Source organism: Suncus etruscus, chromosome 15, assembly GCF_024139225.1.
Source record: "Suncus etruscus isolate mSunEtr1 chromosome 15, mSunEtr1.pri.cur, whole genome shotgun sequence".
In the NCBI taxonomy this organism is placed as follows: domain Eukaryota; kingdom Metazoa; phylum Chordata; class Mammalia; order Eulipotyphla; family Soricidae; genus Suncus; species Suncus etruscus.
This window is the reverse complement of record NC_064862.1, coordinates 69,300,849-69,321,013: the sequence shown is the minus strand read 5'-3', so window position 1 is coordinate 69,321,013 and position 20,165 is coordinate 69,300,849. Positions and strand designations below refer to the sequence as shown.

The window sequence follows — 20,165 nt, the reverse complement described above, 5'->3', positions numbered from 1 at the left end:
AAGATGATTCACCCGATGGCCAGATCTTTGCTTTACACTGGAATACAGTCCAAATGAACTAGAGTTAAAGATGTATTATTTTAAAAGGTAAGATCGCAATTAAAATATACAAGTGGTCACTGGAGAGAATAAATGCTCCTATGAAAATTTATCTATGGTACCAAATGATAACAGATGTGAATTGAAGGAAATAATGAGGTAATAGTATGCTTTAATACTGGGCTTGGTGATATCTTTGTTTTTGCTCTCTCAAAATAAACTATGTGATTGGATTGGAGAATTTGACTGGAAAGAAAACTCTCCTTTACATGTGTTTTAAGTTAAGTTCATGTGTCCTTTTTAATGTCCAGTCTGCATTTTAAGCATAGTTAAAAATCCATCCAGATAGGAATTTGTTCTGATTGATGGGGTCCACAGCAAGGAGAGCACTGGGCGGGAGCACACTGAACTGTAACGGAAGGAAGAAATGCCTGCAGCCGCCTCATCAGCTGCATTTCCTATTTCATGTACTTGGGAGGAGAATGTTTCCACAAAGCACATCCCCTGCAGTCAGAAAGATCTGGATATAACCTAGATTGATGGCGCAGTTGAGTCATAAATATGCCCTTCTGTTCTCCGGAGCCTGACCTCCTCACCCTCCATCCTCCTTGTAAATCACCAGCTTTCACAAGCGTGCCCTGCCATCTCAGCGGAGCTGCAGAGAAGGGACTGCATTGTTCACTGCAATCTCCACCACGGTAGCTGCAAATTTGGCTCCCTGGGCTGACCAGAACCTGAACTACATGGAACTGCTCACAAGGAGAACAGTTTCCTTTGACTTATTTAATGCATATCTGGTGGGGACCCTTGTAAGTGGTGATAAAACGACCAAAAAAGGCAGGGAGCAAGAAAAGGTATAAGGAAGTATATTTAGGCGATGTTTGGGCAAAGTGTTTAGTAGCTGCTCATTCCACCGAAGTGCGCTTGCCCTTTCCATGCTCTACTGTAGCACTGATTGCCTAAGAGTCACCATCTCTTTGTTACTGTGGCTGTCACTCCTGGGTGCTGGGAAGACCTGGAAAACATGGCTCCTCCAACATTGCCTGTGCAAGGGGTGTCTCCAAAACCACATAGAATCCAAATTCCACATTTCTGACATCAGGTTAGAGGAATTTCTTTGTGCAATCCAGTTTTGCTCTGTTCTGTGCAGTGTGGGGTAGAGGTTATGAAGAAAAGCCCTCAGACCTCAGAGAGAGTTTCAGTTTCAGGGCTTTGACCTCAGAGATAACCTTGATGGAAAACAGCTACTGCCAATTTTATCCATGTTATAATTAACAGTAGAATATAATCTAGGCAGACTATTATGTGACAGCCAATTAGCAATAAAAAGAAATGTTTTAATATATACCTAATTAGATTTTCATTTTTAGGCCGTGGAAATTAACAAGGCCCTCAAATGAATTCTAATTTCTACTAAAGACACTCATTTTTATTATTACTAATTTTCCCCCATTTTTTCCCATCTTCCTTTTATTGTAGTGGTTGTGATGACCTGGGGTGACACATACTAGGCTATGGAGTTTGCCTGGGGTCATCCAACTGTACTTGCAGTGTTTGCACATGTGCCCATGGTGGCTGGAACCACCTTATTCAGCTACCACACATGTTGTGGTTGTGATCTACACTTGATGCATGTGGGGAACACCAGGGCTTCACATGGACCAGGCAGCTGCTTTTTTTGAGCCTCCGTGGGGGCACTGATTGACATTTGCTAAACAGACTTTGCTCAGATAATATAAAAGTCTCCACACTGAAAACAGATTGTAGATGCAGTCAAGGGATCCTGCAACTCCTATGTGCATTTAGGCAGACTTGTCCTTAGGGGCCTTTCTGCAAATTGTCCTATGAACTGAAAAACAAAGCCTCCCTGGATAATGGGGTCCTAGATTCATGATGGGGAGCTTGGTTTCTGCCAAGGGCCATTTGATTATTTATAACAGTACTGTTAGACCACGCAATACAGGCAGTGACACGCACCAGGGCCAGTAGACAGCATTTCCCAGTTCTTAAGTGCCCTTAGCCAGTGCTCTCATTTCTGACCCAGAGGGAAATAACAGCTGTGAATACATTTGTGGACACTTGTCTAGGTGTGGGTTTTTAACTTGAAGACATGGGGTGAGTGTGGAGAGAAAGGATGGCACTCTGCACTGGCAACACTCTTCACTGGCAATGTTCGTAACTGGTGACACTTCTCACTAGATATGCTTCTCCTCAGTGGCTGACCTCACTGGTGGCATGCCTCCTCACTGGGATCCTCTTCATGGGCAGTGCTCCACTCCTCCTGCTTCTTCTCTGGTGTAGGGACACACTCTTGCTCCTCTGCTTGGATGGATGACGTGGCTCAGTAGAAGCACTTGCAGTTCATTTTTCTTCTCTTGGTGCACACTGGTTTCCCTTTCTAGAACTACTGGACTACATGCCAATCGATATGTGTTGTCAGGCTGCATGTGGGTCACTGCTCCGGTAAAAGGTGGCCCAGTGTTTGAAAGATCCTCTCAGTGGCCGTATAACATCCCTGGACCTGAATTGGTAGGGCACAGACCTCACTCCTACTTCACGTGGCCCCTAAGACTGCCAGCTCTGGCTGTCAGTGGGCCCTAGGTACCTCTCTTCTTCAGGACCTGAACACCCCTGGATGGGTTTTACATCCCCTCTCTCCCTCTGTGGGAAAGGGTATATTCTTGAACTTGAAATGTGTGGCTTTTCTGATCATTTAAGTTCTTACCACACCAGGATAGACTTGTTCATATGAAAGAAAATACGGTGTAAATGCCTCTCCTCCTTTTTAGGGGCCGATGAAGTATGGCTTATACTCAATTTGATCTCCCCATCCTTACTCCCCTACTCCAGACCTGCATTGTCAGACACCCTTCCCCGGAAATGTCAGTTTGTTCTCTGTCATTCTTGGGGATAATTTTGGCAAATATTGTTTGGATTTTGGTGTGGAGACCACACATGGCCCTGCTCAGGATTTATTCCTTGCACAGGGATCACTCCTAGTTGGGTTTTGGGGACTCTGTGTGATGTTGGGAATTGAACCTGAGTTGGCTACAGCCAAGGTAAATGCCTTGTTCTATCTCTCCAGCCCCTCAGCAAAAGTTTATGGCTGCGCTGTATTAGGCAAAATGAAATTTGGTTGCCTGAGATTCTGCTTACTAGCCAGAAAGTGTATTAAGCAGTAACCTGCCAAGGACAGTGAGTGCTTCAGGACGTCCTGGGTTGGCTGAGAGATGACTTGATTCTTTTGAATTCTCTTGTCAGGCTGGTTATGCACCTGATTTGTGCATGTGCATTCCTCAGGCAGCATTAGGATCTCATGGAACAGCATGGGGCCCAGAAGGATGGCCTTGTCCACCTGCACCTAGCCAAGGCCCCATTTCCCCAGAGGCAGTTGGTGCCTGCCCCAGAAAATACTTTCTTGAAAGGCATCCTTAAATTCCCATTCTGAACAGCCTGAGTCTTCAGAGGAGCAATTTATATGTAGAAAAGTGTGAGCCCCTCTCCCACACTGTCCCCTGGCCTTCAATGTACTTTTACAGAGGTGTTTGTCCCAAGGCTTCAGCTTCAGGGGAGACCAGGTTAAGGGGACCGGAGCTTCTTGGGTGATGCCCAGGAGTTTCTGGATCACTGTGTGTGTCCCTCCCAGATTCTTTAGGAAATAGTGTCAGTGTGATTTCAGCCCTAAGTCCGCTTAGGAGGTTAAGAGCTGGGACTTAACCAAAGTCAGACATTGATCTTTAGTGACCTTTTGATTGGTGGGAGATCTTGTAAGGTGAGCTAAAAGCACCTGTTAGATGTGTCAGTCTGTGGCCCCTTCCTTGCCAGATGGCCCTGGGCTTGGTGACCCCAGAGACACCTTTCTGTTCCATCTTTTCGCCTTTCTAATTGTTAGAAAAGGCTATTTATTGGGCTACAGTCTGCTCCCTCTGGGCTCTGTCCTACAAATCAGCCTCCTGTTCCCAAGACTGCCTTTTCAGACACAAAAATAGCCCAGTCCCTCCTCACTGCCCTCCGCCTTTCTGCGGCCCCTACACACCAGACAGCTTTTGATTTCATTTATCATCCTTTGAATTTATTCTAGTTTATACGCAAGCCCTTTAGAGGAAGGCTCAGAGAGCCTGATTCTCAGGATGTGAGTTTATTAGTACCCACCATCCTCATTCTTGGTAGTTCCACATTCTGATGAAGACAGCCAAAGCCTGCTGCATTGGAATTGCTTTTGACTGACTGGAGCTTACTGCAAAATGAATGCAAATGCCAACTGTTTTCAAATAAAGGAAAGGAGAAGCAAGGCTTAGTAGCAGCAGGTTTTTAAAAATCCTGAAGGTGTTAAGTGTACACTTAACAATCCCTGTTATTGTAGTGCCCATTTTTTTTTCCTTTTAACCCATCATTTCAGCTTGTTAAGCCTCAGGGATTCGTTTTTCTGTCAATGAAGAGTTAGTCCTTCCTTCCTTTGAGATTTCAGCAGACTTTGTGGTACTTCTTCTAGAGCTTTTACTACATTGCAGTGTAGCTATTTATGTCTTCTATTCACTTAGGAATTCCACTAGGAGATTAATCATAGCTCATCTTTCTTTTTCCTCTCCAACCTACAGCTCACGGTTGTTGATTGGATTTTTGTTGAGTGAATAAATAAAATAGATTTGCTCTTAAATTCTTCATATTTGTAAATGAGTTAGTTGGCTGATGTGTTTTAGAGAATTATCCCTGATGACCAACTTCCTGCTGCCCAGAGACACTTTCATTTCTGTTGTTATTATTTTGGGGTCATCTCTGGCAGTGTTCAGAGGCTGTTCCTGGCAGTATATGCAGGAGTAACCCCTGTAAGTACTTTGAGAAGCCTTATGCAGTGCTGGAGAGGGATCAGTTTAGGGTTGGCTACATGCAAGACTCATGTCTTAACCCCTGTATTATCTCTTCCCTGGGTGCCATTCTTTGAATTTCTTTCTGTCATGAATTCTGAATTCTTCCTATATACATACTCCTAAAAGTCACTGTGCTTTGCCTAATGGAACAAATAAAACTGAGGCGTAGTGGAACAGTGGGATCATCCACACAAAAATGCTATCATTGGTAGAAGGACTTAACATTTAACACTCGTTAAATGGTGATGAGAGAAAATTTGGTGCTGAGGTGTGTAAAGGGCACAGTGAAGTGTTATGGCTTGTGTGTCACTGGAAAGAAGGAGGGTTGTCTGGGATCTGAGGGGAGATCCTAATGCCAGCATGGGTGGGGGCAATCCTAGTATGGGCTGATGTGGTGGTAATACTGGGTCTTGATACGTGTACATGTAGCTTCTTCCCAGGGATAAGGCCACCACAGTACACTTCTTTACATCCACCTAGTGTTTTCTTTCTGTAGACAGAATTGCATGCAAACAATAACAGCCCCTCTGGAACATGCAGTCTCATGAAGCATACACTTGAGCAGCTCGTTTTGTTGTTCTGTTACTTACTGGATCAATAATGCCTCTTGACACTTTGCCAGGCTGGGGCGTGAGACCCATGAGTTATACCTACTCACTGTCCAGAAGACTCATTTGTTCTCACTTGGAGGAAATAAATAAGTGTTACAGGGAGTTTGAATGACTCTTACTTTTCACCTGTGATCTGCCTGGGGTGTTGTTTCTTTAGAAATCGAATAGACCAACATGTCAGGAAATCCTAGATCCTTGGAGCCTGCAGGATCCATGGATATCGAGGCCACCCACATTCTCTAATTTGAATGAAGACAGCAGAGTTTTAAGAGGTGATATTCTCAGTCATTTTGTTTGAAGTAGAATATGTTGCATCTCAAAATTGTGTTGAGTTTTAAGGGGAATATAGATCCTGATCATTTTTAGGGCAATGGGCATATTAGTAACCTCACATACAATGGGGGAGGGACAGTTGATCTTTGTTCCTTTAAAAGAAGGCAGATTTCCAGGAAAAAGTTTTCTTTTTTGTTTTGTTTTTGAGCCACACCCTGTGATGCTCAGGGGTTGGTTACTTTTGGCTATGCGCTCAGAAATCGCTCCTGGCTTGGGGGACCGTATGGGATGCCAGAACTCAAACCACCATTAGTCCTGGATCGGTTACGTGCAAGGCAAATGCCCTATTGCTGTGCTATCACTCCGGCCCCAGGAAAAAGTTTTCTAAGTGATTTTTTTTTTCTGAAAAGTGCGTGGCTGGCTGATAAACTTGGGAACCTCTAATTTAGAAGCAATTCAAAACTAAACTTGCATTAATCTAAGCTTCTCAGTCTATGTATTAGTCTGTTCATTCCAATACTATTTATAAAGGCCATTCCATTGTTTTCCTTTTGTTTCCTATAGAATCTGATCTGAACAAACTTACCTAAGTGCACTTTTTTTCACACTACATTGCCCTGTAATTACACAGCTTTGTTGGAGCAGACAAAAAGTGTGTTTCTCTATTACCCCTCCCCCAAATGAAAGGAGCATTTATCATGAGCAGATCTGGGGGTTTGAAGGGAACATTCCTGGCTTTGCATGTGGATTATGTAGCATGTGTTCCTGAAGGTTAAGATTTCAGAGCCATCAGGTGGAACTTGCTTCCTTTCCCAGTGAATGAATTTGTTTTCTTTCACATCTGCCCTTTCCACTACTAACATTGGCCAATGTGAGAATAACATTGAAAGTGCACCTTTGTGCCTGGTGTTCATAGTCTTGGATGAGGCCCTGGTGACCCACGGGCCTTGTCAATTTAGCCCGGATGAAGTAAAGAGTATGGTTGGGATTGTAAGAGGCCAGGAAGGCACGGAGGTGATAATGTTCATTTCTATTCTTTTTATTTCTAGTAAAAGAAAATATAATGTAATCTGTCATCTGTGCCTCTTTTGGTAAAGCATTTTCAAATTGGTCTTGTGAAGAAGAATTTCAGTTCTTGGGAAATAGGTCTTAACTTTTCCTCAGAGGATCTTTGAGTTCTTGGTCCAAAATTGAAAACCTATTACTTCAACTGGAGTCACGTCTAAGTATGGTTGCTGGGGTGGCAGCATGATGGAGTAATTGCTAGATTAATGTAGATGGAATCCAAAAAAATCTGACCAGTGTCAGTCATTCAGTGTAGGTCCTAGGAGTCCGTGTGCCTTGAGGGAAGTGACCCAGTAGCTACCAGGGTTACTGGGACAGAGCTAATTAGCTTGATGGCTTTAATCTTATTCTTTCTGCTCTGGCTCCTTCTATCTTTAAGCTCAGGGTTTTGGAAGGGCTTCACTTCTGCTGTAGGGTTAAATGGCTTCCTCTGAACCAGGAGGACATAGAAGGAACAGATGCTTGTAGGTTTACTAAGCCAGTGAGTGAGGATTCCTGAATCTGTGCGGTAGTGGTCCAGGATGCCAGGAGCTATTGGGGCTCATGAGAGAGGATGGGTGCTGGAGACCAACTGAAGGATGCCAGGTTGGAAGTTGTAAGAGGAACTGGAATGTCTTCATTTGTGCAGAGTGACCGGCAGGTGTGGGAATCACAACTTGGAAGTAGTTTGCAGACTTCAGAGTGGTCTTTTCCTCTTGTACAGGAGAGTTTCTGACAAAATCTGGAGCTCCACAAACAGGCAAGGGTTCAGCCAGGATTGCGCTTTTGGAAGCCTGAGCTGATAAAACACACCCTGCATCTCTAGCTTTCCAGCACCCTTCACGGTCTCTTGCAGCCCAATGTTCCTTGGGAACATTGGAATTTTATTGTTACATTTTCCATTTGCAAAATAGAATTGCTGCTTACAAATATTCACTTTTATTCCCAGTGTTACTGGAGAAGATGTTTTTCTATAAATGTTTTCTGATATCAATTTTTATCTCTCTCTTTGCCAGCTGCATTTTGCCTTCATAGAGAATTTTGTTGTTGGGACAAGCCCCCAGTTCTCCTGCACAGCCCCTTTTATGCATTCCCTATTTGTGTAACAATCCTAGCATCATTGCTCCATTGTTTCATTGTTGTATACCATTTCTATTTTTTGTTCAGTCATCCTTTGTCTAATTTTTAAATGACTTGCTTTGATTTTTCTTTTGAAAATCACAAGCGTATTAAATTGATTGCACGGGGTTTTGACTTTGTAATATGTTTCTTGGTGAAACCACTGAGTTCTGCTCAAAAGTAAAATTTTGTAGAAGTAAAAACCATCTTGACCACCTCTTCATAGTAGTTCCCCACCCACCCGTATACATTAAAATGCCTTTGTGGAGCTGGGGAGATTGTGCAGTGGGTAAGGCACTTACTTACCTTACAAGTCACTGGCTGTAGTTTGATCCCTGACATCTCATATGATCCCCTGAGCCCTGCCAAGAGTGATTCCCTGAGCATAGAAGCAGGAATAAGTCCTAAACACTACCTGGTATGGTTCCAAAACTAAGGGATAAAGTGCCTTTATTCTCTCAAAGTTGTGGACTCCTTTAGGTCTAGCCTGTAAACCCAGGCATGCAAGCAGCTCAGGATCTTTGGCTCCCTTTGATTATTAACATGATGTGGTTTTGATTGTGTGGTTTCTATATGTATACAAAGTGGAAGGGGAAAAAAAACCAAACTATTAGAATTTTCCACAATTTAAGCTAGAACATTAGTTTTATTATATATTGGAAATGGATCCTTAAACTTCATAATGGCTTCCAATTATTTTACATTTGCTTGTATTGTGTACTATTATTTTATTGCAGTATAATGTCCAATTATGGAAATGGCTCCAAAGAGGCATTTTTTTTGGCTTAATATGTAATTGTTTATTGAGTATTTTTCTCATTATAGTGATTTTTTTTCCTTCTTTTGAATTGCAGGCATAAATACACTTGCTTAGATTTTATAAATTGATTATGTAGCTAAGGAAATCAAATTTTTTTTTTGTTTTTGGGCCACACCTAGCGGCGTTCAGGGGTTACTCGTGGCTCTTAGCTCAGAAATCACTTCTGGCAGACTCAGGAGACCATGTGGGATTCTGTGGAGTGAACCCGGGTTCATTCTGGGTTGGCTGCTTGCAAGGCAAATGCCCTACCACTGTACTATAATATCACATTGGCCCCAGAAATCAAATATTTATCAAGTGTTCACTCAGGAATTCATTGTGTATGGCATTGAAATAAATGTTAATTATTTTTAAAGAGATCGCTCCTTTTAAAAAATAAAACTAGTTGTATATATCAAAGTACAAGTAACAGAGACCACAGAGATGGTACAGCAGGGAAGGCATTTGCTGTGATTGCAATCCTACATGGGTTTGTCCTCTGGCACCACATCTAGTGTCTCCCATCCCCATTAGGAGCGATCGTTGAGTACACAATCAGGTGTAAGCCTTGATGCAGCCAGGTGTGGTCTCCAACCCAAAGAAACTAAAGGTAAAAATGAAATAAAAGTAATACTATGTGGTAAGTGTTCCTGGCTAAGTCTATGGGTAAATAAGTAGATAGAAGGGCTGCTCATCAGAGGTTTAGGGGAGTTCTCAGGGACTCAGATAATAAAGGAGGATGATTAGTTCAGCCAGTTATGAGACTCAGACATGACTTGGAATAGGTGGTACAGAGGACCTGAATGTGGTCAAAAAGCCTGGAGCTTTAGATGATGCTGTTTGGGATTAGCCTCTGATAAAGGGCAGGAGCATATGCATGATGAAAAAAAGCCTTTAGAGAATTTTATACAGAAGATCATGGGATGTCCTGGTATTTATTTTCAAAATTTATTTAGACTGCTATGGAACAGATAATGCTTTAGGTCCTGTAACTTATTATATTTATGTTAAATGACATAAGCAATTATTAGCACTTGAGCCATGGCTTCCTGTGAAAGAAATTAAGTTGATGCTGTGATTCTGAGCTTTTCATGTGGACAGAGGAGCCAGAATTGAGCCCTTGAGTGGGATATGGGGGGTAGGAACCTGTCACTGTGAGCCAGGGATACATGCAGCCAGGCAGACATGTTCTTCCATTGAAGCAATAAATGGATGAAATTCCACTGTTCAGCTTTGAAAACCTCTGGAGTCAGGCTGATGTATTTGCAGGAGTTAAGCCTTTGTGACACTCCTCATCCTGAGCCTCAGCTTGGTTGTCTGAAAACATTTGCATTCAAGAGTTCCTGGGGCACTGCTTGGTGACCTATCCAAGCTTTCCTCCTATGTGTTCCCAGAGGCTGACTTTGAGCCTCTAATATTTGGACAGTGAATGGCTCAAACAGATCGGCAGTTGGGGAGCTTGGAGGGCTCAGACCCTGAATAGGTAGCTCCAAATAAATGATGTCTTCACTGCCTTTTTGAACCTGGCTGTGGCTTTCAATTTTTTTTTTGTCTGAATACTTCTCTTCCTTTGATTAATTGAAGATTATAAATAAAAAGAATGGCAAGGCAGTTTTGTTTTCCTAACAAATATTTATTACATGGATGGTCTATAAGAAAATCAATTTTTGAGGATTTGTAGACTTGATACTTTATTTTTTTTAAACTTTATTTATTTATTGATTAATTGGTTGGTTGGTTTTGGGGCCATACCCAGCGGCACTCAGTCATACCTGACTCTGCACTCAGAAATCACCCCTGGCAGGCTGGGGACCATATGGGTTCAGGGAATCAAACTGGGTCCCTCCCGGGTTGACCTCATGCAAAGCTAACACTCCCGCTGTGCCATCTCTCTGGCCCCAATAGACCTGATACTTTAAAAGGGTCAAAAAGATAATATAGGAGTAAAGTGCTTGCCTTGAATGTGCCAACCACGGTTTGGCACCATTTACAGTCCCTCAAACACTGCCGGGAACAACACCAGACACTACTAGTTGTGGCCCAACCCTCCCCTGCAAAAAAGTGACTGTCTAAATGGTGGCATTAGGGACAGTATTTGGGAACATATGAAACCTCATAACTCATCTAGTTCTATTTTCTAGGTCCCCTATTCGGCAACCCAGGCCATTTCCAATTTTTAATTTCTTCTGCATTTTTATGCCCTTGTTCCTGGTTCTTCCCCTGTGCCCATCACAGTAATTTTTCCTGTACTGGTCTCAGAGAATCTGGTTTCAGACTTTCGGTGGCTTGCTGCTATAAGGACTCTTACAGGACTCTTCCCATTTCTTCTACTCATGGTGCCTCAGAGAATAGGGAGCTGGAATGGAAGCAGCAGGAAGAGCTCATTGTTTGTTCGAAGACACAGCTTTCCTCCTCCCTCTCACAGCCACTCAGTTATAGGCAGAGAACTCCGCAGAGAAGAATGAGGGGGTGATTTACAAGAGTGGGTGTTAGTGGTAGAGACCCAAAAATCTGGAGACCCAAGGGTCTGGCTAGCACCTGAGCAGCCAGCTTTTGAGGGAGGGTGCAAGCTGGAGCATGCATGCTTGGGAGCTGCAAATTCACACTCAGAACTGTGTTGTATACTAGATTGGAACTAGAGGTCGTATACTAGATTGGAACCACTGGATGAGATGATGGACCATACGAGACCAGAAAGCACAGTTTCCAGAAAAATACCTGGAGTTCTTTTCTCTCTGCTCCTCCTTTAAAGAAAGAACCAAACCTATCATCCTATGGAACAAAGAGCTCAGAGCTTGTCAAACAGACTGCAGGGCCACAGCAGCACCCAGGCCACACTGGTCCTTAGCAGGCTTCCCTAACACTCAAGAGGGTTTGTTATCTGCCCTCAGGGGTCCAGATGGGCACTTGTGAAGGCTGACAGCATTTATGCAGCGGTGGGAAGATTCTCCCCCACAGAGAGCCTGCTTCTCATAGCAACCTGTTGTAAAGAAGGCAGAGCAGCTTGGCATCTTTACCCAGATTGGGAAAAGGCCGCTCTGCAGGTATTTGAAGATCCTAGCAGGAAACAGGAGCTGTATGCCCTGATAGAGGCAGTAAGAGTGCAGGTTCCCTCTGCTTTGCCGCATGTTGGGTGGCAGCTGATTCCCAGGGCCAGCATTGTCCACAGGCCCTACTGCCTGTGATTCTTTCCCTTTATCATCAGAAAAGAAACAAGAATGGAATAGGTTGCTGTGCAAACAGGGGACTCTCATTTTAGCTAGATGGGGACTCTACTGCAACCAGAGGCCCAACCCTGCCTTTGTGTGCTACAGAGGCTGCAAGAAAGAGGAGGACTCTTTGCACTGTGAAGCCTAGGATCTGAGCAGGAGCTGGCCAGGACTTGAAAAATATGCAATCATTTGCATGATTGTCACATGCATCCCACTTCCCTGCACTGACAAGTGGCCTTTGCCTATCTGCTAGGTATCTCTGCTCAGAGACAGGGACTTTGGGCTGTGGCACAGAGGCAGGGGCTGTGAGGGTTTCAGCAGTTCTTTGCTGCTAGTAACTTTGACCTGGTCCCTGAGAAAGTTATCTCTGATAAAATTCCAAGTGTTGCAAAAGCCCATGTTAGCTGACATCAGGGCATTATCACCTGTTAGTGTAAACATTCTTAGATGCTTTTCTTCCCCCAATTCCAGTAATGTCCAACATGTTGGTGCAACAGAAATGGACAGATACAAGAAAAAAAAAATGGCTAAAGTCATACTATTTTACTAGTATGACTCCAGATGGAGTCATCACTCAAAAGAATTTCTGCTTCTGTCAAGGTGGTGTGGGTCAGGTTAGCTTCATCTGATTGTGGCCAGGAATGCTACAGTGAGGGTGGTATTTCAGGGGTATGTGTATGGGAGGGGTGTGCTGACGGTATTTAGGGGTGCACTGTGAGTACTCATGGCTCAGCTCACAGGGAAGCCCCAGGCAGGCGAGGGCTGCTTGAGAGATTCCAGTCTGCTTGCTTCCCTGCACACCCACTGGTTAGTCATCTGAAAGGGTGGAATGCTTTCTTTAAAAACAACAACAAATACCTGAAGTTACCATTTGTGTTCTGCTTGTTCATCTGAAATAAGTCAAGGGTTCCCTCGTGATCTGAGCCTGCGCTCAGCAGTCCTGCTCCTCAGCTTTGCTCTTTCTGGTCAGAGGGAGCATGCCACTTGGCAGTTGAGAATCCTCTGGTGTCTTCTGTGCTCATTTTTAGGGCACCTGGTAGTGCTGATATATGTGTGAAGCAGGTAGAATGCACAGTGGGAGTCCTTACCTAAGTAGAGCTGATAGACCCAGCCAAGAAGTTAAGGGGTCTGGAAGGAGAGGCACTTACCAGAAACCAAGAAGAGGGTCCTCTGGTCCAGAGACATCAGCTGCTGGGTGTTGAGGCTTGGAAGAAGAGATATGCAGAAACAGTGGCCCCAGCTGGGCTGTCTCTTAAGGGGGTATTTTCCCATAATTAAGGGGTGACTAGAGAATCCGTCCATTCCTCCGAGTCTCACAAGAGCTCTTCACGGGCTATCCCAGACACTTGGGTTAATTAGGTGTGATGAGAACATGGGAGAGACAGGCCTTCATATCTGGGCTCTGTCAGTTGCAGGGAGCAACACTGAAGGTTGACCATCTCGGGGTCCAGGAGTGCTTTTCTCTCCTCGGGACACTCCTCCATGTCCTTGGAGCCTATCTCAGGTGCACCTAAGAGACGTCATACTCTGAGTGAGAAAATCAGGATTCACATCCTTGGTCTTTCTTTTAAGAATTTTTATGTCCGGGGCCAGTGAATTGGCGCTAGAGGTAGGGTGTCTGCCTTGCAAGCGCTAGCCAAGGAAGGACCGCAGTTCGATCCCTCGGCGTCCCATATGGTCCCCTAAGCCAGGGGCAATTTCTGAGCGCTTAGCCAGGAGTAACCCCTGAGCATCAAATGGGTGTGGCCCCAAAAACCAAAAAAAGAATTTTTATGTCCAGGATAAAGTGATATGCATGGTACCCCTTTATTAACAATAGTGCACACCACAGAGTCATGGGGTCTTGGTGGGGGGGAAGAGAGAGAAGAGAGAGAGAGGAGAGAGAGAGAGAATAAAAAGCCTGCATGGTGGGAGGGAAACAGGACAATGATGACAGAACGGTGCACTAATGAAGAGTGGTATACATTCTACAACGAAAACTCAGTTTAGTGAACAATTTTGTATCCATGGTCTCTAATAAAGCAATAATTAAAAATAATATTAAAAGGCAGTACCTACAAAAATGAAAATGCTTGTTCAGGAAAGGAAAAATAAACGAATTTTTATGTCCCACATCTGCCCTCAAAAAATTAATTCCTACCATGGATCTGGTCCTTCATGATAGAGCACCCCTAGCCAGAGGCTGTGCAAAAGAAATGTATAGTTTAAGTGAAGTGCTGCCAACGCCCTTCATTTTGGGGGGTGCCACAGTCTGACAGCTCTCATCTGCCAACATCCATCTCAAGAGCAGATGCTTGGTCTAGAGGCCTTAAAAAGTCAGGACTGCTCTTAAAGATGGCGCTTTGGACTGAGTTCTAAGGTAGATACGTCTGAAGGAGTGTGAGCCCTCAGCTGAGGAATGTGGCTTTTGCTCCCACTCGGCCAATCTCTGCCCTCATGGGGTGCACCCCACTTTGCCTTCCAGTGGCTGCATGTGATTGGGACATGCAGTGAGTATTTGTCCCCATTGAGGATTTTGTTTTTACCAGGAACCCCAGAGGCCCTCAGAGGGTTTTTGATACAGGCTTCAGCACAGAGCTTAGCTTCCCAGATGGTAATTAATGTTTACTCAAAATGACAAGCACAAAATGGAATCTCTTTGAGCCCTGCCAAGCACCCATCATTCCCCTGATCTCCCACTCTTGCAGTGTTTGAAAATTAATTTGCCTTGAACAAACAGTGGGTTTTCCTCAATTGTACAGTTTCAGTGACCGAGAAGAAGAGCTGCAAGACTGAATGTCATCCTTCCATTCGTTCGAGTAATTGAATCTGCTAATGGAACAAACTGGCCCTCTGTTTAATGATTTGAAGAGATGGGGAGGGAAATAAAGAGGAATACAGAGAAGTGTGTAGTAGGAAAGGTGGACATCTTTTTTACAGAATGCTCTTAAGGTGGTCCAGATAACCCCTGCACCCCAGAAGAGCTTATGTCGAGCTGTCGGCCTAGTTGCCCCTCCCCCACATTGGTGTTTCATTTATTTAAATATAATTTACATGTGGTTATATTCATTCTTCTTACTGTAGAGCCTACAGTGTGCGTTTAATTTGCACGTCTTTGTTATAAGCACTGTGTTATTTTTATAATCACAAGAAGAGGGATTAAAAAAACTCAAATGCAGTGAATAAAACTTTTAAATAAGTCTGGTCAATTGTACATTCTAACTTCTTTCAGTCTCAGCAGATTTCATCCGTTGGCAAATTCAGAGCATAGAGAGCAATACAAAATGATTTTATTTTAAAATGTATTCTTGCCAATTTTGGAGCAGCATGGTAAGACAAATTGACTGTCAGGATGGAAAAGCTTAACTGGGAAGGTACATTTATTGAATAATTGAAAGGAAGAGGAACTGCATTACCGATTAGCCACAAAAATGCACGACGCCTAATCTTCACCTCCAGAGACTTGTATAAATGGGGATCGTAAAATGACTCTTCCCAGTCTTTTGAGCTGTCATTCCCTTGCTCACAGTTCTATGTAGTGCCAGAGCACTGAGATCCACATCTGCCTTCAGATTTAGCTGGATGCAGTGTTGATCTACTCTGTAGCTTTCTCACCCTTTACCCTAAATGGTTGTGCTTCAGTATTTTCACTGAATACTGGATTCACACACACACACACACACACACACACACACACACACTTTCCTTCAGGTTTCCACTGGAGAGAGGGTTCAGTGGTCCCCAGAAGTCTCTTACTCCAGCTGAGTCCAGCACCAAGGCAGTGAGGCTGCAGAGAAACATTAAAAAGCCAGCCACAGGGCTATAGAAGCAGGCCCAAGTCCCTGCCTTGCTTGTCCATGAACTTGGCTGCTTGTTCTCAATTCTCAAGTTTAATGACTTACGAACAAGGAGGGGACATAAGGCTAGACAGGCCGAGTACTTGCTTATCTGTGGTTCCCGGTGCTTCCTGAGCAGCAGAAGTCGGTAGAAGTGAAGCCCACTGGCCTTTAGGAAATGGGAGGAATGCTTTAGGCACTGGTCCTTGGACAAAGCCATGAATTTGAAATTTAACTTAATGAGATAGGAAATCTGTATTTATTCTTTACTCCCACCTAGAGAGAACAAAGTTCTCAAAGGGCTAAAAAATATATGCCTGTTTCAAGCAAAACAATACTAAATTAGCTGTTGGAGTGAGAAACTGTTTTCACATGTACAACTTCTTGAGAAAACCTTTATTTTAACCCATTACTAGGTGGCGAGTGCTCTCTGCCCAAGACCTAGTAATGAACCCATGTGTAATGAGCCCAAGATCTCTGGCCACTGCCTTTTGGAACAAAACTCTTGTGGAACAAACCATAGGCCAAAGCCCTTGCCCAGGAGTGTTCAGGCTGAGCAGGGCCCCGCACGTCTTTAACTGTGACAATCCCTTGGCCTCTAGTTAGAAACTAAGATGCAGCATCTCCTCGATTTTCAGCTTCTAGCATAGTCTCCCCTGGCAGAATGGTGCTGGGAGACAGTCCTACACCTCTCTTGTACTTTCACCATCATGCTGGAAAGCCAGGAGGAACCTCTCTATGTTTTCAGTAGCCTGAAGGCTACCAGTTTGCTTTTGTGCGTGGTGCATTTATGGTCTGCTTTAGGAAAAAAATATCAGGAAGCATTATTCACTTTGGTGTAAATTCTGTGTGTATGCACAGAATCATAGGACCAGGGAAAAGACAGAACCAATAGTGGCTTATAATGATAAAATCAGCAAGTTCATGGTGCAAGTTTACAGAAGCCCCCTTATTTCAGAGACTATTCTGAGCAGAGTAATAAGAAGAGGAAGGGCCTTTTGACTCCCAAATGTGGGCAGGGTAGTCATGCCAGTGGTACTGGCAAATGTGCTCACAGGTAGGGGTGTTTCTTTATTTCTGGTGCCATTACTTAGAGAGAGAGCTACAGAACCTGATTGAAGTCAGAATTTTATGTTAAAGTCTTATGTCCAAGGGCCAGAGAGATAGATAGCACAGTGATAGGGCATTTGCCTTGTTTGTGTCCAATCCTGGTTTGATCCCTGGCATTCCATATGGTCCCTGATAAGGCCTTTGACCAAGGGGATTAGGGCTCTGCCTTTTGGTCTTTGGCCAGCATGGAGGTCAAAGGGAAGATGGCTGAAAGGAGTTAAGATGCAGGGCTAGCTAAGAATGACTGAATGCTTGAAAGGTTATGATAGAGGCCACACATGTGGTGGATAGGGTATGAATAAAGCTGATGCTTGCTGATGCCTGTCTCTGGATGAGTCTGATTCCGCCGGTCACCTAAACCTGGGACCCGCCAGCTGAATGGGGATTGCGGAGCCACGTGGCCTGGGATGGCAGAGAAAAATCCATCCATCCATCTCCATCCACCTCCATCCAGATCCATCGTTAATTATTTAATGCTACAACACAGGAGCACCTATGTGCTACCTACTCAGAGAACTTTGTTTCTCTTTTTCAATCTGGTTGAGACCAGTACCTGCCCTTGCCCTCAGTGGGACCTTTCTGGTGCCAAGATTGGGAGTCCTTTCACAGCTCTTGTGTGTAGAGCAGACAATATATTTATTACAGGTGCATTTGCACCTTTCTACTTAGGTGTTGGTGAGCATTTCCAAAACAGAACTTTTGTGTTGAAGTTTTGCACTTGCTTAACAGCAGTGGCAACAACAAAATGACTTGTCTAAATGTCCAGTGCTGATTCTGCCAGTGAGAATGGAAAGGTGGTGGGGAAGGAGGGGGAGCAAGAAGAAACAGCTGCATGTGCTTAAATAGCATTCACTTCCTTTACTGTAGGACACTCTTCGTTTTCATATGGTCAAGTACCATGTTTGTTTGCAAAAGGGAAAAATCAACTTGTCCACTCTTGGTTCTTAACTGGTTCTTAACTTAGTGCTCCAGAAAAAGCCTTGTCCCCACAAAGGAATACTTGAATAGGCAGTTGTCGGGACCTTAGGCCCCTTTCCTTGGTGCTCCTAGAGAGACTGCAGTCACCTGGTCCAACATGGACGGAGGAGCCTATGCACTTGTGGCCTGATCTCAGGGTTTCCCACTTACCACACTCAACATCATTCCTATGTGTTTTGTCTTTGCTCCCCATGCAGATCCGGAGTTAGGTGTTGGCGCACCACCTGAACATGACAGCCAGGATGCGGGGCCGATTGTCCCCAAGATATCGGGTCTAGAGAGAAGCCAAGAGAAGAGCCAGGACTGTTGCAAGGAGCCCATCTTGGAGTCCTCGGTGCTGAAGGAGCCCTGTACTCAGGTCCCGCAGCCGCTGTCCCAGCCCCAGGCGGAGCCCCAGCCCCGAGCGCCGTCTCCAGACTCCAGTTTGGCGCAGCGCACAGAGGCGCCCCCACAGCCTCCACGTCCCAGCATACAGACACCGCAGGGTCCTGCCGAGGCCCAGCTCCAGCCAGCCCCACCGCCCCCGGCGCAGAGGGCACCCAGGCCGCACTCCCCTACGCAGCTGCTTCATCCAAACCTTCCACCCGTACAGGGGCACCCCCCAGGCCCTGGCCTTGCACAGCCACTGTCCGCCTATAATAGCAGCAGCCTGAGCCTCAACAGCCTGAGGTGAGCCACCTGTGCAGGGCCAAGCCAGACCTTTGCTGTGTTGCTCGGTCAGGCAGGCAGTCGGGGTTATGAGGAACAAACAGGTTTGGGCCATTGGGGAGACTCAGAAGAGGACAGGTGGAGTAGCATGGGCAATGCAAGGAACTGAAGGGTCTAGAAGAGCATCTCAGGAGAGAGGGTGATGGGGAGCAGAATGTGGGCAAGTCCAGGGGCCCCCACCATTAGAGAGACAGATGGAGAAGGCCAGAGCCAATGGGGCTGTTCCAGAGACGGTTGGGGAGAAGCAGGAGGAGGGGACCTTGGGACTGCCTGTTTAGAGTTTGCTTATTGGTGGGGCACCGGAAGAGCCTGGGATCTGGGGCTCCCTCCATTAAGTAACTGAAACCTGGGAACACTACTGGGGTATTGGAGGGTGGCAGTGCTGCAAAGGAAAATTGGGTACAGGGCTCGCCCAGTGCTGTCTACCCAGGCCACCCCAAAGCCTGCTACAGCCCCTCATATCTTGGGGGATTTGAGCCTATGGCACTGCTCATCTTCTATGACTCCAGGTGACTGGCGGCTCTGAGGCCTAGCCTTCCTGTCAGCTTGGGACACTGTCCAAGATATTCCCCTGGGATGTGTCTGGGGAACTCAGGCTCAATGGGCAGACAGGGAGAGGCCACATGGTCGCTGGGAGATTCAATGACCAGACTCTGGTCAGCGAGTCCCTGGATTCAGGACTCGGCTGTTGACCCCAGCAGTACAGTGGGGAGATATGTAGGGCTTGCCTAGGTGAGGGAAAGTGAAGAGCAACTATTGGGGGAGGGGGTAGCTACTTTGCTCACTCACTCTCTCTCTCTCTCCCCCTTTCTTATGTCTCACAGCAGTAGCAGAAGCAGCACTCCAGCCAAGACTCAGCCCGCCCCACCCCACATCTCACACCACCCTTCAGCCTCCCCGTTTCCCCTTTCGCTGCCCAACCACAGCCCCCTGCACAGCTTCACACCCACCCTCCAGGCCCCTGCACACTCACATCACCCCAATATGTTTGCCCCTCCCACTGCTCTGCCTCCTCCACCACCGCTGACATCAGGGACTCTGCAGGTGCCTGGACACCCGGCCGGGAGCACTTACTCAGGTACGCTGGACCCAGCCTCCCCATATTCCCACATCTTGACCTAAGTGGCCCCTGTGTACCAGTTTTTCTTGTTGCCGTTTTCTTGCTTCATTATATATGTCCTTATAATCTCCCTTCAAGTCTTTGTGGGCCAAGTTTTAGCAAATAGATGGACCAAGTCCCATACTAGCCCAGAACAGCCCGGGTGAAAGTGCACTGCCCAGAGAACTAGGTGGCTGACCCCAGAGTCTTTCCACTGGGCAACACAGCATGATTGTTTGCCCTCCCCAGGCAGGATGTGCTTTACCAGCCTGTTGTCTGTTTCTTCCACTGCCATTGTGTATGGTCCCAGGCAAAGGAGTTTCTCTGGCTTGGTAGAGCCTTCTGCCTTCTTCTTGGTGGAGGAGACAGATGCATAGTTTGCAACACTTCTGAGACTTTAGTAATAGTACTATATGGGCCAGGCCAAGGCAGTGTGCTGCCGCATGTGCAGAGTAGGAAAGCAGAAATTTTATTTAACCTTCAGGAACAT

General features: G+C 45.4%; 1 protein-coding gene across 1 annotated transcript in view; it reads left to right on the top strand.

Moving 5' to 3' along the window:
* LOC126029918 (autism susceptibility gene 2 protein-like) overlaps positions 1–20,165 on the top strand; it is a 173,738-nt gene that overhangs the window by 128,982 nt on the left and 24,591 nt on the right. Inside the window, exons 4-5 of the mRNA XM_049788156.1 lie at positions 18,066–18,537; positions 19,401–19,654. Of these exons, the coding sequence (XP_049644113.1) occupies positions 18,066–18,537; positions 19,401–19,654 (726 nt within the window). The remainder of the gene's footprint in view (positions 1–18,065; positions 18,538–19,400; positions 19,655–20,165) is intronic.